Source organism: Lacerta agilis, chromosome 7 (genome assembly GCF_009819535.1).
Source record: "Lacerta agilis isolate rLacAgi1 chromosome 7, rLacAgi1.pri, whole genome shotgun sequence".
Taxonomy (NCBI): Eukaryota; Metazoa; Chordata; class Lepidosauria; order Squamata; family Lacertidae; genus Lacerta; species Lacerta agilis.
Window position 1 is genome coordinate 53,707,063 of NC_046318.1, and position 18,310 is coordinate 53,725,372.

At 38.9% G+C, this 18,310-nt stretch overlaps 1 protein-coding gene across 2 annotated transcripts in view; it reads right to left on the reverse strand.

Moving 5' to 3' along the window:
- Positions 1-791: 791 nt before the first annotated feature.
- The window catches only part of ARFGEF1 (ADP ribosylation factor guanine nucleotide exchange factor 1), a 65,874-nt gene continuing 48,355 nt past the window's right edge, over positions 792-18,310 (reverse strand). For both annotated transcript variants that reach the window (XM_033155344.1, XM_033155345.1), the window contains exons 21-39: positions 18,020-18,178; positions 17,570-17,717; positions 16,421-16,511; positions 15,392-15,432; positions 15,138-15,307; positions 14,666-14,817; positions 14,373-14,545; positions 13,859-14,019; positions 12,735-12,865; positions 11,242-11,371; positions 10,381-10,516; positions 10,157-10,295; positions 8,571-8,637; positions 7,719-7,848; positions 6,712-6,851; positions 5,652-5,820; positions 4,549-4,687; positions 3,339-3,456; positions 792-2,133 (exon numbers count right to left, since the gene is read on the reverse strand). In XM_033155344.1, the coding sequence (XP_033011235.1) occupies positions 1,969-2,133; positions 3,339-3,456; positions 4,549-4,687; positions 5,652-5,820; positions 6,712-6,851; positions 7,719-7,848; positions 8,571-8,637; positions 10,157-10,295; positions 10,381-10,516; positions 11,242-11,371; positions 12,735-12,865; positions 13,859-14,019; positions 14,373-14,545; positions 14,666-14,817; positions 15,138-15,307; positions 15,392-15,432; positions 16,421-16,511; positions 17,570-17,717; positions 18,020-18,178 (2,559 nt within the window). In that variant the 3' untranslated portion in view covers positions 792-1,968. The remainder of the gene's footprint in view (positions 2,134-3,338; positions 3,457-4,548; positions 4,688-5,651; positions 5,821-6,711; positions 6,852-7,718; positions 7,849-8,570; positions 8,638-10,156; positions 10,296-10,380; positions 10,517-11,241; positions 11,372-12,734; positions 12,866-13,858; positions 14,020-14,372; positions 14,546-14,665; positions 14,818-15,137; positions 15,308-15,391; positions 15,433-16,420; positions 16,512-17,569; positions 17,718-18,019; positions 18,179-18,310) is intronic.

An 18,310-nucleotide genomic window follows, 5' to 3' on the forward strand; every position in this document is an offset into this window, starting at 1 on the left:
TTTCTTTAATTTGTACATGATGAGTGCTAGGATGTGACTGTGGCAATCCACATCAGCCACATGCCATCTCTGCAAGGACTAAACGGGGTTACAGGGTGGTAGATCTATGTGTACCACACCACCATGGTTGTAGAGGACAATCTGAGGCGGGAACGTCCAGTGAAGTTGCTCAAGCAGATTTTTTTTTTTAAAAGCTGGGATTCTGTAGCCTAGCTCCACTGTAGATTGCTGCCATGAGCTGCAGGATGCAATAGAAAAAAGTTGTAGAGGGGTGGAGAAGCCCATGTCCTTTGATCCTCTTCTCTGAAGCCAGCTAGTGGAAGTGAAAGGAATAAACAATGAAGAATTCTAATTCGCCTGCCCCACTTTTTTTAGGCAGAGAGAAAAACAGTAGGGGTGAAATCAGAGATAATTAAGCCAAGATGAATTAGTAAGGGGAGCCAAGGGAGAGTGTGACAGCTTCATCAAGGCAGGAGCAAAAAGCTGAACAGGGACCAGCCTGTTTCCTTTAAAAGCTACTCCTGCCTTCAGCCATTAGAGGCACAAGTACGCCCAACCCACTGATGCTATGCTGCACCAACAAAATTCTACTGATTTACTTCTCTTCTTTTTGTAGAAGTAATACTCTGGCTATTCGACAAACATCATTAGTTATGCAATTAAATGCCCACAATTATTGTGCGTGCAAAGCTTCCAAAGGCAGCACACTGTTAGACCAATCTGCGAAGGATTTTAAAGTTGAAACACTGAAGCAATTAGTTTTTACATTGCATTTGTCTTGATTGCACCAGTGAAAGAATTCAAAAACTTTATTGACCTATAACCTGATTAGAATATGCCAGATGAGAACCAATATTGTACAGAAAGTTGTACAGAATTTACATAGAAAACTTTACAGAGCTGTACCATATACATTTTTCCATCTGAAATTTTTTTCTACATCCACTGTAAGACAGAATGCTTGACAATCTTTTCTTTAACCATCAGAGCACAATTCACAGTATGAATACATTTCCAATAAATTTAAAACCATCCTCAAACCATGCCAGATTTGTTACTTGAATATATTCAACATTAAATTCTGTACATAGTGAAATCTACATCAAACAACCAAAAAAAAAAAAAGTGACAGCGGACAAAACCTAGACTTGTTTGCAGTGATTCAAGTTCCAGTCCTGAAGGATCATTGCGATGGCTTATTATATTTAAAAGCCCTATCACAGGTATATTACAAACAGTTAAAGTAAGTTGTAACATTTTCAATCTGTTTTCTTGACAAAAGGCAGCAAGGCTAGCTTTTGGGATACAGATGGAAAAAATCAGAACTCAACCCCTTACTAGTGCATTTGGTAAACAAACGTACAGGTCTCTAAGAAATAAAAGAATGCAGGAATAACTATATAGTGTTTAGGACTTTATATTACAGACCTGCATCTCTGTACATTTTTTTCCACAGAAGGATGATTACCTATTTCTCAGATAGCCTGAGTGTGCAAAAAAAAAAATCAAATCTCCAGAATAAGAATTCACATAGTTGCTAGATCCTCTTACATGAGCAATATTTTCATATCTTTTACTACAAACATTTCTTTTTCAAAATGCAGCCCTCCTGAGTTGTACTTCTGTCAAAGTTCAAACTTTTTAAATGTGTTAGTTCTTTGGGTACATCTTAAATTCACACCCATCATAAACATCTTTTGATATATATCTCTGTCTAGGAAAGTTTAAGAGGCTATCACAGTCCAGGCTGACAACAAGACTGTGGTAAAACTGGCTCTATGGTCAACACAAGCCAGTGGAGGAAGAGAGGGAGAGAGAACCCACTGGAGAACTAGAGTGTTGCAAGCCTAAATTACAGTTTTAATCTGTATTGTGAACCCGTAGATGCACACTTCCATATCAAGAGAGCCCCTTTTTATGGACATTCAGTGCAAGTGATCTTGGTCCTTTGTTTCTTTAGCCACACTTCTACTGCTTGGCTGTTCCCATTCCTTGGTCTGCTGGCTGAGATATTTGAAAAACTACCCCTATCCGCAGAAAAAACCTTCGCAAGACAGCTCGCAGCTCAGGAATCAGATCAAACTGCATTATTTCACACAAGAGAGGATAGTAGAATGATGCGTGAGCTCGGAACTGTTGAATGGGGGGGAAAGGGAATCCTGTTAGTTTGGGGGGAATGAGTTGACACCCCAACTACATAGAGACATGTTACATCAATAATTATAGCAAGAATTAGGGAAATACAAAGAATCTGCAGTGGATTTCCATAGTGAAGGAGGAGGCAACAGCAGAACTGAAACGATGTGTTTCTAGCTACTTCTGATTTAAGTGGCTTATCCTAGCTCAAGGGGGAAAAACACATGAAAAAAATCCAAAGCAATTCTATAAATCTTTCACAGAGGAACATTTTGGTGTTCCTTTCCTCAAGAGAAGTTAACACCCTTCAAATTAAAAAAATGTACACCACACTATGCATCCTATGCACATAAGGAAACATGATCCCCCACCATAACATTGCCTTTTCTTTTCTGTTGGAGCAGATAGAGCCAGATCATTGACAAAACAGCAACAGATGCTATGTGCTTTTCTATGACTAATAATTGCTTTACTATTTTTCACTGGAGTTGTTGACAAAAACTGGGATTCCAGCAGTGGAGTGGAACATTCATTTCTCAGATTTGGTTCAGTCTGGTCCAAAAACAGTCAGGAAAAGGGCAGAGTGTGGCTCAATCATGACAGATCTCCATTAATCATTATGCATTTCCTTCTCTCCCGCAACACTGGTTGGATGTTTTTCAGTGGAGTGGCCCTGATTAGAATGTCCCAAAGGCCTCAGTATACATATAGGTTTTGGACACTACGTTTTATATATGGTGCACACAGCATATTGGGTAGGACATTTCTCATGGAGTCTCTTGAATTTGGGGTTCCTGAATAATCTGGGGTACTTAGATGTTTTCCATTAGTATCTTGAATGAACTGTGCATATGTGGTGGTATCTCTGTAAGCTGAGGGATTCGGGACAGTAGGTGGGTCCCTCTCTGCTATACCCATGGCCTCCAGCAAGTAAAATTATCATCCATGAGGCAGCAGGAAGGAGCCAATTTATGTTGGAAAGGCAGCATCAAGGGCATGCTAAAGCCCAGAGTCCAAGCCTGCCACAAACTACTTGATACAGGGACCCGACATACACTAAATCCAAGATAAATTGATTAATCAGTAATCAGGCTCGGGAAGAGTCCCCCTTCTATTTTCAAAATTTGCAGTCTTCAAAAGTGTCCCACTGAGGCCTGGTATCAATATTCAGCATGCCTTACCTATCTGAGATTATTACTTACCCGATCATCACTTATTTTTAGGACCTTTGTTAAGAATAATAGTAACAGGCTAGTCCAAGCTTCTCGATGACTTTCTGATGTTAAAGTAAGGAAGTAACTGAGAGCTTCACTGCAGACACTGCAAAGCACAACAGACACGTCCAGGTGTGAGAACAATTTGCTACAGTAGGAGTTTTGACTAAAGTTGTCAGAAAAGTAAGAAAACCTTTTAAGTTGTTTGCAAAAATATAAAAGAAAACATTATCAACAGTTAAGCATGTATTTATAAATATTCAAAAGAGAATTAAAATCAGTAATAGTAAATAAAACAAAACATGTAACTTCTACATGTCTGTGGACATAGCTTCTATGGAATAGCTATAAATAAATGATTCACTGATCACATAAACTGGGTGTAGTCCTATCTCAAAATGGGCAGTGACACTGATCAAAGAAAAGGAAAAATGTGCAGATAAGGCTGGGTAGTGGGAGACATCAATGTTCACAGAACCGTCAAACAAACCAGCTGAATAACAGGAAATTCATTCTCACAAATAAGCTGTAACATCTATACAAGAATGGCATCAAGTTGAAATGACAGAATCATAAATGCAAGGTGCACTAGTAGGCACATGTGCTTGTAATGCAGATCTTACTAGAGTGATTATGCAGAACAAATGCAGAGTCTTGTGGCAGCTTAAAGACTAATAAGCTGATGATTGTACAGTGGTACCCCGCTAGACGAATGCCTCGCAAGACGAAAAACTCGCTAGACGAAGGCATTCGTCTAGCGGAAGGCTGCCCCGCAAGACGAAAAAGTCTATGGGGCTGCCTCGCAAGACGAAAAATTTTCGTCTTTTTTTTTTTCCGTTTTGCGGAGCGCGGCTGTCATTGCCGCTCCGCTAGACGAAAATTTTCGCAGAACGAATTATTTTCGTCTAGCGGGGCACCACTGTATAAGCTTTCATAGAACACAGTCCACTTTATCAGACACATGACTACACCTCTGCTAATTGTGCAGAATGACTTATATGATGCAACTACAACAGTCATGGTCTCCCTATGGAAAGAAACTGAAAGGACAGGACGCGGGGGGGGGGGGGGTCACGTAAGCCAGGATTATTTTTGCACATGACTCATGTTCATTTCAAGTAAATATTCAACACATTTGCATACTACAGAATTGAACGGTACACTTTCATGTTTTGAAAGTCTGTGAATGGGTCCTTACTTTAGTAATCTCCGCTGCACTTCCTCCCATGCGTCTTTGCGACTTTCATCCATATACATACGAAACAGAATGCGTAACCCACAGGCAAGGCTACTTGTCTCTTGTTTCAACAGATTGGGCTTAGATTTTCCTTTGAAACCTGTCAAAACAATATCACTATTTAGATTTCACTACCTTTATCGGAAAGCCTACTTTGGAACAGGTGGGATCCAACTGAGCTCTAAGGTAATGTGCTTGTGAAACGGAGTGTTATCCCTCTCCCCTGCACAATTTGCCCTTAAGTCTGTTCTAGAGGAGCAGATTTAGGGAGATTCATGGAATGATGTGCACAGGGGGAGGAGAGGGGGAGAACATTCAAGTGGAAATTGTTGCTCTGGTGGGACATGTTAGTAGAATACTGCTCAATGTGTGTAAAAGGTAAAAGGTAAAGGACACCTGGACAGTTAAGTCCAGTCAAAGGCAACTATGGGGTTGCGGCACTCATCTAGCTTTCAGGCCGAGGGAGCTGGCGTTTGTCTGCAGACAGCTTTCCAGGTCATGTGGCCAGCATGACTAAACTACTTCTGGCACAACGGAACACTGACGGAAACCAAAGTGCACAGAAACGTTGATTACCTTCCCGCCGCAGCGGTATCTATTTGCACTGGTGTGCTTTCAAACTGCTAAGTTGGCAGGAGCTGGGACAGAGCGATGGGAGCTCACTCCGTCATGGAGATTCAAACTGCCAACCTTCTGATTGGCAAGCCCAAGAGGCTCAGTGGTTTAGACTACAGCACCACCCACGTCCCAATGATGTGCACAGGGGGAGGAGAGGGGGAGAACATTTCATTGCACAAGTGGAAATTGTTGCTCTGGTGGGACATGTTAGTAGAATACTGCCCAATGTGTGTAGCCGGGAAGGGAAAAGAATGGGGGTGCACAAGCTAGTTCACATAATGCTTATGGCATCCACCTATTTCGATCAGGAAGCTTCAAAAATGAAAAAGATTGGGTGCAAACAGATTTATATTAAAACATGCTTCTCTTTGTCATTCTTTATTGCACATATCAGAATAAAGTAATATAATATTCTTTTGAAAGTTCTTAAAACTCGCAAGTTTTACCTGCTTTCCACAGTGCAGTTCTTTGCTCATTGTTTGAATTGAAAGCTTTAGCAAATTTGTGAGATTCCAGCAAACAGTCCAGCAACTTGAAAAGCTGCTGGGATGTTAAAAAGCGATACATTCCTTGATCTTGTGTATCCACATGAACGTTAAAGTCTACTGCATCTCTCTAAAGATAAAGAAAAAGAAATTGGCATTCATACTGCTAAATATTTTAAATATGATAATGAAACTTCGCAATACCTGCAGCAACTAAATGGTAAAAACTGTTTACAATTGCATTACTGTACTCTAGTTTCTTTTCCTCAAAAGCTAATTGGTCTGAACTTTGCTTTTACTTGATGTCTACTCACACATGATTAAATTTCTAGAGTATGCCACTTGGGAACTGCTTTTTTAAACTGTAATCCCATGAGGCTGGGGAAATGTATATGAATGGGTGAGAAAGACTGTGTGTGAGCTTCCTACAAATCTACACCATTGGCTCCTAGGGCACAGAGGAGAGTCAAACAGCAAATGAGGACATTCCCATTAGACTCGTGGCATATTATACCTAGGAAAAGAGGTTTCTTTGCGCACTGTTAGCCTAAATTAGAGGCACTTCAAAAGTTACACCAGAAGCAGGGGAAATAAAGCATAAAGTTCACTGGCAGTTCTTTCCCAGGTTCTATATAAACTTGGCTACACTCTTGATAAGAGAATTTCCTTCCATGGAAATTCAGGAATTTTCCAGCAGAAAGCAGATGTTACAAAACAGACCACTGAACCTGAAAATGGAGAATAAATGCACATCTCCAAAGGCTGGAACCAGCAAACTGTACAGTGGACGCTCGGGTTGTGAACGCAATCTGTGTGGGAGGCGCATTCGCAACCCGCAGCGTTTGCAACCTGCGCCACTGCGTCTGCACACGTGCATGATGCAATTCGGCGCTTCTGTGCATGCACAAAGCACGATTTAGCGCTTCTGTGCTGAAACCCGGAAGTAATCCATTCCGGTACTCCTGGATTCGGCGTGTTCGTATCCCACAGTGAGTGCAACCCGAGGTATGACTGTACTTACCTGTGCTGCAGCAAGATTCTCTGCATCTTCTTTTTTGCTGGTTGCTGGGAAAAAGACGATGTTGTCGATTGTTTGAATAAGTTCCAGTTGAACGACACATTTGATCAACAGAGCACCAAACAGTTTCTGGTCAGGAAATTCTTCAAAACAAAGCACAAAACAATAACATCAATTTAAGTAAATGTTTAAGTACTCCCAAGATACTTACACTGCACAGCAGTACAACTGCCAATACGTATTACACTATGGTTTCGTGATTCTCAATAGTGGTACCCAACTCTGGAATGCCCTTCCCTTTCAGGTGTGTTCAGCTCTAACACAATGAAGCATGTGGCTAAACTGGCATCCCTTGCACAGCTGATGCTGTTATGTTGATAATATGCTGTCTAATTTTATATTAAGTTGTATTTCAACTGAATATTGTTTTGTTGTATTTTAATGTTATTACTTGCTCTGGGATCACCTGAACAATGAAGAGGTGGTTATAAATAATTTAAAGAATAAATTAAAGTATCTTGTGCTACCTATCTTTATCAGTGCAAACAAATATTGCTAAAAAGCTAAGCTTAAATTTTCATGCTATAAATGACATTTAAAAAAGCATCTGTATTTTCTTGATATATCAAGTCCAAGGTAAAGAAGTACAATCATTTTAAAATGCAAAACTGTTTTATAGGCAACCTGAATGAAATATATTCTGCAGCAATCCTGGACGCATCACCACTCTCATTTTATAGAAGCACAGCCCAGAGCCAACAAATCATAAAGGAAACTTCTGCGCAGGCCACAGGCTTTGGGCATTACCTCCTCTTTTTAAAAGCAGCACTTGAAAAGTCATTCCCAAAGCTTCAAGGAATTTTGGAAGTAGTCTACAGCCCAATGTATGGAGCGGCAGGGAAAGGGAGTGGGGAATAGTGAGGTCCCACTGGATAAACAGAAGTGCTTTTATCAACTAGGGCCTTTGCAGTCCAGCCTTTGTGAAACAACTCCTTAAGGAAACCACTCACTTGCGGGAGGCTTGTTTTTGCTGGCCTCCTCACTTGCTGGTAGCCCTACAATGGGCTGAAACTGTCTTCTATCTGAAGATCTTGGTTGCACAGAGTCATGGATATCTACAGATTTCTGAGATAGTGTATCCTGAAAATGGAAAGAAATAGCAAAAAGCACTCTCAACAAAATGAAGTTCAATGTTGAGGAAACCCTATTTTGGAGCATAGTTTTGTGAACCTACATTTTAGTCACCACTTGACAGTCATTATGTCTCCTAGAAGGACATGGGTACAGTTCATTCATATTCTAAGCTTTGCTATAAAAACAGCTGTAAGAACTTTTAAAAATGAATATTATTTCAACTGCTCTAAGGATAAATAAACTGAACTCTTCTCTCATCTCACACAATAAAAAGACTGAACAGCAACAAAGACTTGGTGTCACATGAACAAACCTCAGGTTCAGTATTCCATTCTCTTTGCCTCCTCCTGCATTTCCTTTTATCCAAACTGGGCAAGCCATGGGTTCGGAAGCAAAGGCAAATGTTTGTTAGGAAGGCGAGAGAGTGCAAAGGAGGAAGGGGAGTACTGAGCTCCAGGCTAGTTCATGCAATACCAAAAAATGGTTTGACACTGTGTGCGAATCCAGTCAACATTTATGAGAAAATTAGTGTAACAGACCAATCCTATGGGTATTTATTCAGACGTTAGCTGTCATCTACAGTTCACAAATGCAAATATAAGGAACCTGCAGACTTCAAATTACAACAAAAAAAATGGTCTAAGAAAACCTCTCTTGTTCTACAAAAGGTACATTTTACTCATATATATGAAAGCATTTCCCCTGCCATTTTCACATGGAAAACATACCAATTGTTTCTCTCTTCCAGGAGATGGAGGAACAGTATCTCCCCCTGCTGGCCGCCAAGTTAAAAGCCTTGAAAAAAATACAACACAAGTTCGGTCACAAACAGAAACAACATCTTAAATTTTGAAGACAAGAACAGTGATAAACCTATTTTGCATAGCATTATGAGCAGGAAAGGAGACAAAAGTTACACATAAAATGTTCCAAGGCTACTTATACGAATATAGAATGAAATTCTATTCGTAGGAAATCCATTTGAGCTCAGCCTGAGATAGCTCTTTCCCCATAGATCAGTGTTCAGTCAAGACAAGACTGTTCAAAAATTAAATAAGGCAAACAGGCATTGATGTTATAGTCTTCTCCTAGACACAAGGTGAAATCTGTGATGACTGTATTGGGAAACCTCAACCCTTTTATAAAAAAGAGGGGCTTCATTGGGCTAATAAGCAAATTCAGCCCAATACAGAATGATTTAAGAAAAGAAGAAAATGGTTTTAGAAGAGAAGAGAAGCTAAAACCTACTTACTCCATGTTTATTTTAAAAAAAAATGATTGGGAGGCACTTAGCCTGCCCCTTGGCTGAAGCAACTGGCACCAGAGGCCCTAATCAAAGGGAAGTGAGGGAGAACCTGTTCTAGAATGGCTAAAGCTCAGTGGCAGCACACAAGCCTTGCATGCAAAAGGTTGCCAGTTCAATGTTTGGCATTTCCAAGTAAGGCTGGGAAGGAATGCTGCCTGAAACCCTGGAAAGCTACTGCCAGTCAGCGTTGACAATATTGAACTAGAGCAGGGACGTCCAACTCCCAATAGACTGTGATCTGCTCACAGTATATAAAAAAAAAACCATTGTCGGGCGGTCCAAAGTTGTTGAGCTTTTTTTTAGAGTTGTTGAGCTTTTTGGGGAAAGGCAAAGTTGTTGAGCTTTGCTTTTTTTTAGGAAGTCAGTTTCCCCCTTTTGGGGAGGGGGAGGAGATCATGGGGGCCATAGATCTACCAGGAGCACTCTGCAATCTACCAGATCATCATGATCTACCTGTTGGACATGGCTGAACTAGAGGAACCAATGGTCTGGCTCTAGATAAGGCAGCTTCCCATGTTACTCAGTTTCCAGATTTGGCCTGTGCATATGCAGGTCCCCATTTGTGCAGATTCGCAAATAAGAGGAGCTATACAGAAACAAAAAGGCCTCTATTTCAGTGGCAGAGCACATGCATTGAATGCAGAAGATCCCATGTTCAATCCCTGGTAGGGCTGGGAGAGATGTCCTGTCTGAAAGCCTGGAGGGTCACAGCTAGTCAGTGTCAGCAAAACTGAGCTAGATGTACTAGTACAGAGCATCATTTCACGAGACAGTAATCCAGTTTTACTAGCAAACCAGAGGTTAAACTAACCCTTTTCCAGCCCCTGGAGAAGCGTGGGGAGTGTTCACGTGAAAGATAGTTTGTAAAGCTCTGTACTAGTGCCTTGACTTGGTATGACACATCTCCTGTGTTTGTATGCCATAAAAGCCAAGCATAGACAATAAGACAAGCATATAAAGGTATACATTGTTCTCATGCCAATTAAATGAAAGGGGGAAATCTCTTACGCATGGGGGATCGTAGTTTTGAAGATATCCAGCATACAGTTGCAAGTCTTATCCCAGATTTCAAGGGTAAACTTCTCACCATTTAAAATGACAACATTTTCTAGGCAATTTGTACCAGACCGTGCTAGTTGTTCATTGTCTGAAACACAAAACAAAGGCATTGGTTTGTTCATGCTATACAGAGTAAATTGTTTCATTGTGTACAATAGCTTGCCTGCACCTACCTTGCTGAACACACCAGTACAGCTGGGCAAATATATCATCCAAAAGGACATCACTAAGTACTTCCAAATACTGGGTGAATACATCACATATTGCATAAAGTGCATGGTTGCAAGTTGTTGTCATCCACTCAGCTTTCTAGGAAAAGGGAAGAGGGAACTTAGCAAAGAAGGAATTAGTTAGAACGAAGTTGAAAAACAAAGTAGGGTCAAATCTCTCGAGTGAGATTGGATTAGGGCTTTTTTCAGCTGGAACATGGTGGAACTCAGTTCCGGCACCTCTCAGGTGGATGACATTGTCATTCTAAGAGAAGGAGGGAGGCGTTCATGGTGAGTTCCGGGCACCTCTTTTTCTAGAAAAATGGCACTGGATTGGATATTATTTAAAAACAGTTGTAATAAGATAAAATCCAGTTTTATGGAAAAGGCCTTTCTAACTCCAGTATCTCATTAGTAAAGTGCTTTTCACAACCGCAAGAAGATTAAAAAGCAGACGTTTTGTCTAAATGAGGAAAATGACTATTTACAACAATCCAGTCCTGGGCTTAATAAACTGAGATGGGATCTCTTTACCCCTCTGATTCAGAATAGCATTATGGAAAGAGATTTAACTGAGGTGTTACACTGCTATTCACCATGCAGTTATAAACTCCATGTGCTTCAACATTAAAGTCTGCCAGCAAGGGACGCCATATACAGGTCTGTAGATTTGGATGAAGCATAGAGGCAGGGGAACAAAATGGCAATTCTACAACATAGCCAGTTGGGCAACATCTTATCTGAAGAAAGGTTTGAGCAAAAGAGCTTATGACAGCAATAGAAAAAAATATAGAACGCTAGTCGTAAGTCATAAGCTATACTTACTTCAGTTTGTTGTTCTGGCAATTTCATGTTGTCAAATATCCGGAAGACAATCCGAAACAAATCCTGCCACCAGTGTTTTTCATAAGTATGGCCATACGTTTTCATTATTTCAAACATAACCGTTAAGCCTCTGGAATAAAAAGTAAATGGCAAATATGGGAAACCTGAGCAAAACAGAATCTCTCAGCTCCTAGAATGACTTTTAAAATCTATTTTTAAACTTGAAGGAGGATCTTGAAACTATTAAGAACAGGCACGGTGTACCCAATAGGGCAAGGTCTGAAGGCATATGATGCGGTAACCTTACAGTGCCTGCATAGAGAATCCTACATATATGCCATCTTAAGTTTCCATCATGAAAGAAAGGAAGGACAAAAATAAAAAAGGGTTTTATGTGAAGTGAGGACACAAACTCCTCTACCTATGCAGTTATCTTCTAAAGTTCACAGGGAATTATGAATCGTTACAAAAATGCAGTTTACAATAGGATTCAGCTCTGCCAAATGTCAACTATATTAAAAAAAAAAAAGCTGAGAAGTATTCAGATTTGATTCCCATCCCCCTTTGCAAAGCTGATAACTTCCAAAAGTTTCTATTTTAACTAAGACTTCACACGAGAACAGAAGCATCTGCAATGAGATGTGGTAAGACTATGCAGCATTGTTCTTCGCTGCATTAGAAAGTAAATTCTAAACAGAATTTCCCTTATCTTCCCAAGCTCATGGGTAGGTGTAGAACTGCGAAGGTAGGTGAAGCAATAATATACACACACCGAACAGAATGTATTTTACTGGACACAGAGGAATGTTAATCTCCAAAACAACAACAACAACAACCCAGTTTTAACGCTGTATTCACACATTTAAGAACGTAAGAGGAGCTAATCTGTCTATAGAACCACCTGCCTTCCACAATTCAACACCAGATACTGCAAAGGACCATAGTCTTTTATTTTGCTTTCCAACCTTTATGTGTAGATCAGAGATAGAATTGCATGCTATCAGATCCTGATCTTAAAGGTTCTGTGGCAGCATAGAAAAATGTTTGAGGGCTATGTGCTGTTTCAATACTTTTTTTTTTAAAGAGCCTCCTATATAAATAACTCCACTTCTGTCTTTGCAAATAGCTTTAAATTTTAATGTGCTGTTGAATGGTTATTTTGTAAATTTAGAGATTTACATTTAGAAATCTACCCGCTTACAGAGAGAACCTATATCTGCTACATTAAATACCTGTCTCTATTTACATATATGCAATGCGTTTTCACAAATAGGGAAAATAAGTCCCTATAGCAAACAAAGGGATATAATTGCATAGCTGTTATAAGGACCTGTATTCTCAGCTTTTCAGTTCCTTCCAAGATGCTGTCTCCAGCTGATAGTCAGATTGCTTATATGGCAATAACAATTTTATTTCCCACCCATTTCTTGCTTGAAGACTTGCAAGTGAAACAAAATGTTTTAAAAATTTGAATTACAAATATGGCTTGTTACCTGGTTCTTACATCTAATTTGCATCTATTGATGATACAGGAAAGCTCAAAGAGAATTGGAAACCATCCTCTCACCCAGACTCTGTCTTCTGGAGCTACATTCATATCGTCACTGGTATATTCTTTGAAAGCCTTTGGGAGCAAACACAAGTTTAATACAGCAGAAACACAGTATTAAATGCAATTTCTACGTTCTATACCCAGAAAATCATCATGACAGTTGATGCTAAATAAATTATAATTTATTTCTTAGGTAAAGCTACTTTAACTATCACATATCAGGCCCTGATTCAGAGAGGTTTCTATAAACAGCAGCAGTTGTGTGGGCAGTATACAACTAAGTTTTACCTAGAGGACACCTATAGAAATTAATGGACCTGCCTTTATAATGCTTGTTAATTTCAATGGGCCTACTTTGAGTAAGACTTAGTTTAATACCACCTTGGATCCAACTATTGCCTTCTTCAGAATGTCCAAAAGGATGTTAACAAATGCAATAATTTATTACACTCATAGATTGAAATCCAATGGAGTTGCTCGGCTGACATGTAAGGTGTTTACAGAGGAATGAAGCAATTTCCAACTGATCCCCCTTTCCCGCAATCTGCTCTGAATTCAGGGAGGGGAGCTGCCAAAAATTGTTTCCTTCTCCATTCTGCTGACATATGGATAAAAAACCAAAAATACCTTTAATAAATACTTTATAAAAATTATGGTTATGGTTATTGTTATTCATTCTGCTTCCTAAATTCACATTGGTGAACAGCACCTAAAATTAATTTAAAAGCAATTCCTAAATCATTTTTAAATAATCTGGAATACATACTGTAAATTCATTAAATACTATTTTGGGATTATAAAATATATATTACACATTATCTTGGAATTAATATCTTTAGAGAGAGATTTTTTGTGACCAGACCCCCAGAGGCCATGGTCTCCAGGCAGCGGCGGGCTGGGGGGGGGGGGAAATGCTCTGGCCTTGGTTGAAACTGGATCATATCAGCATTCAGAAACAAATGTCATCCCATGAAATTCTCTCCTCTATTTTACACCAGAACATTTATGGTCAAGACTTAGCAGATGAAGCTGTACATAAATACTACTACCACCTATAAATTATACCTGTGGCCTTTCTGATACATATTTTGCACAATGACGAATAAGGCGAATTGCTTCCATACTTGTATCTGGAAAAGCTGCATTGCATGCAAATTCGGACAAGCATTTAACTGCATCCTGGAAAGAATCTATAGTTGCTGGGAAGTGTTTCTCAAACACAATTGCTGGAAGGAAAGAAAGTACAGATGAATAGTTAGAATATCTGCCCTTTAAACCACAGTAAACAACTTCTAAGATTTTTAAGATACAAATGTTATCTTGATAAAGTCTGTGGGGGGTGAACCAGATAATGTTGGACTTCAACTCCTAAAACCCCCAGCCAGGGAGTTGTAGGCCAATGGCATTTACTGAAGGGCCACAAGTTCCCTTACCTATGCAGTAAAGCAAAATGATTTTTATTAAGTATTATTATTTAAGTTTTACTACGCAAATAAATTCTGAAGCTAAAAAGCAACACAATAAGAACGGGATATGTTATACCTCTTGGCAAAAGGCTGTAAATTATACATGTACTCACTGACAATGTGGCCTGTAGTTTGAAAGGCAAGTTCAACTATACTTTCATCCTGATCAGATGCAGCCAGATGAAAAACTGAGAAAATATTCTTCCATCCTGAGCGGATGTTTGCTGCTTGGGAATTTACCATCTGGGCTATGCAACGAACAACCATGTCACGAATGGTTGGAGATCTAAAAACAGAGACAAAATTTACAAACAATTTAGTAGTTAAAACTCCAAGCTTTAGTTTTGTACACTAGAGAATGAGAGAATGATTTCAGGTAGCTCACCCATTACACATCATTTATTACCTGTTTCTTTTCATGATGTGTTCAAATGGTCTTAAGAAGTCCTTCTGGAATCGGAAATTAGCAAGTTCCCCTTTTTCTAAGAACTTCATTGATAACTGCCTTAAGGAATCGACTGCGAAAATAGCTACATCTTCATTGGGATTACAGCCAACCTAGCAAAGCCAAGTTAGAAACTCATGATATGCAATGTAAAAAGTAATAAATAAATAAATACATAATTATTTAAATCTGTAAATAACTGTATGGCAAAACCAACAGAAAATTATACAAAAACATTAAAAATGCACCGTTTCCTCTAAGTAGAACTATTTATTAGCATAATTATTATCTAAAACATTTCTCGAAGTCTAACTTTCAATAAGTAATTAACTGGTGGTATCTTCAGCACTCAAAATGCTGATGGGGCATTTTTATTATATAGATTAAAAGGTCCAATTGGCTTTGTGGAAGAGCTAGTAATTATAAGACCTACCTTATTGAAATGATCTCCAATAACTTCCCAGATTCTAGACCATTGTAGCCGTATTCTCCCCATGTTATAGTAAGAAATCTCCACTATCTTCTGCAGGCTAAACATCCGAGGATGAGTGGCAGACAGCAGTTCATCCATAGACACAGCACAAAGCCATCGAACAAAATCCACTGTTAAATCCATAGAGAATCCATTTAATATGTATTTTTTTTAATGTTAATACACTATTATGGTAAGTAATGTACAAAACTTACCAATAGCATTTCCATCTAGCCTTGTGGATCCTGTAAATATTCTGTTGAAGACACAATTTAACAGAACTGTGTAAGAATTTTTCACGACAGATTTCCTGAATATATATGAAGATTAAAGGTCAACAAACCCTACCACTGAATATTTGACACATATATATATATGTGTGTGTGTTTATATTTATATACAGGGGACGACCATTTTAGGCATGTCCAACTGATGTGCGATTGCCGATGTGTGGGTCCTTTTGGACCTGGGAAAGGGAAGAATGGGGACATAATGGGGGCGTGGCCGTGACATGCTTATGCACACTCCCCCGATGCGTGCAGGGCCTGGGAATGGGACCTCTGCACAAAATGGTGGCCGCTTGTACATAGCTCTGCTTCAGAGTATCTGATGAAGTGTGTATTACACACGAAAGCTCAAACCTTGAAAGCTTATATGTAGTTGATCTTAAAGGTGCCACTGGAATTATTTAAAAAGTTTTTTTCATCTTTCATCTTGTTATTTATTATGACTATGACAGAGCAACACTGCTATCCACCTGAATCTGCTTGTACATATACTAGGAGCTGTGTCCCTGCTGGCATTACTTGCCAACCTTGCCTACAATTCTATCTACCAGACACACAGCTCACCAAGCTCCCCTTAGACAAAGTGTGTGTGTGGGGGGGGGAACCTTGGTGGCTCCCACCTTAGCTTTAACAGGTGCTTAACCCACCTGTCAAAATCCCCAAGTCAGAGGTTGAAAATGCAAAGTGGATCGCAAAGCCATCTGAAGTCCTCCCATGCTTCTTTTCTGCCCCCGCAACCTTGCCAACCCTCTCCATTTTGCCCTCACTAACTCAGTTGTATAATTTAGTTCTTTGGATCAACAAACATTACTAGGGTGCTACTAGAGGTAGTATCATTTAAAAACAACAACAACAACAATGCTAACAAGTAATATGACTATTTCCAATGCAGCCAAAATATTTTTGCTACCATACAAACATCACAGTATCAAGCAAAAGGTAAATACAATACCATACCTGTCTACAGCAACAACAACACTTTGTGAGCTAGTTTCTCCAATGGATTCTTGAATACTTGCAATCTGCTTCCAGTCCATATTTCCTCCAACTAGCAGATACGTCAATTTTTTAAAGAAGGGATGGATTGTTGAAGGGAGGAAGGAAAAAAAGTAACTTTTCAAACATTAAAATAATTATATTTGCTAGCAATACCAAAGATAATGGTAAAAATGGATGAAATCTGTGTGCTAGAGTTAGGACACACACCGCTTCCCACTGCAATGTTGTCTGGCTATTATTAGGAGCTGTTGTCTGTCAACGTTATGAATAAAGGCCCAATGACACATACAGCTCTTTTACACAAAGACTGGTGACTTTATGTTAGTAGAAATAACTTTCAGCTGTGCAAGGAAGGGTGTCTAATTTTTGCTTCCCCCAAAAAAATATCCACTGGACTCCTTATATTTCCAAAAAGGCTACTCCGGATAATCACAGGGCCCTCTGGAACAGCATGGAATATGATGGAAGCACTATGTACTAGTGCAAAGTCCTGTTGCAAATAATACACCTACATTAGTCCCCTTCAGTTATTTCAATGGGTTTACTCCAAGTATGACTAACTTTGGATACAATCCATTCTTATTCTTAATTAGAATTGTATATTGCGCTTCATCTGATCAGAGTGGTTCACAACATAAAAATACAAAATGGGAACACAAAATACATAATAAAATGAAAACAAACCAATAACCCCCCATCCCATAAACACATTTAAAAGGTCACAGAATGTTAATCAGCCAAAGGCCTGGATATAGAGAAACAAATATTAAGGAATAGTAAAATAAGGGAATCTGAGAAGAATCAGTACAAACGAAAATATGAGACCCAAGGTTTTGTTATATATTGTTTCGTCATAGATGTGAAGTCTTCTGTTGTAAAGATTGTACATAAAATGAATAAAGAAGTATCTTTAAAAAAAAGAGAGAGAAACGTTTTCACCTGGCACTTAAGGAAATGCCATGAAGGCGCCAGGCAATGGTATATAATATTTGTATAGTTCTCTTCTTTCTACAGGAAACTCACCAACAAATCTAAACCAGCAACAAGGCAGACATCATGTACTTAAAGCAATTTTGCCACCAAGTAGTTAGTATTTACAATACTTGCCTATTCCTAGACTTGCAAATTCATCAGGTGCCTGATCCTTTGTAGTAAAAGAACCTTCTCGTCCTCTCACAGTCCCAGAGATGTAACGTGGCTTTACTCCAGTACCTATTAACTGTGCCAATTCAAGCTGACTGATGCATTTCAAAATCTTGAATTTAAAAAAGAATACAGCAAAATAAAATAGCCAATCTACTGAAAGATAGATCATTTTTAACATCAAATGTTAGTAAAGCCTAGCAATTTTCAATCCATGCACACAAGCAAACTTCTAGAAACCTTTTAGGTATCTCACACTGACACAAACACTCTTAAAAACATCAATATACAATTAAATTTGACAATATGGTTTTAGTATATGAAAAAGTTATCTATGCATCATGCAAATATATATACAGAGAATGTATATTCTACACATTCAGTTATTATATAGCAATTAAAAATATAATCTACCTCATGCCAAGAAGTTCCCAAGTAATTTCCGTCAGTATGAGCCACTGTAATGAGTGTTTTTATTGTATCAATGTTCTTCTGTTTCATTTCAGTAATACCAGAATTCACCGTAAGTAAAGTAAATCTTGCTAGTGCTTGGACATAAGCATCCCTTTCAAGCTATAGGAAGAAAAATGAGTGTTTTAATTCATCAAGATTTACCTAGTTCATCTACTGTTAGATATCACAGCAGTTATTACACCATAGTATTGTATTAAAGAGAGGCAAGGTGTCAATACTGAAGCTAATGTA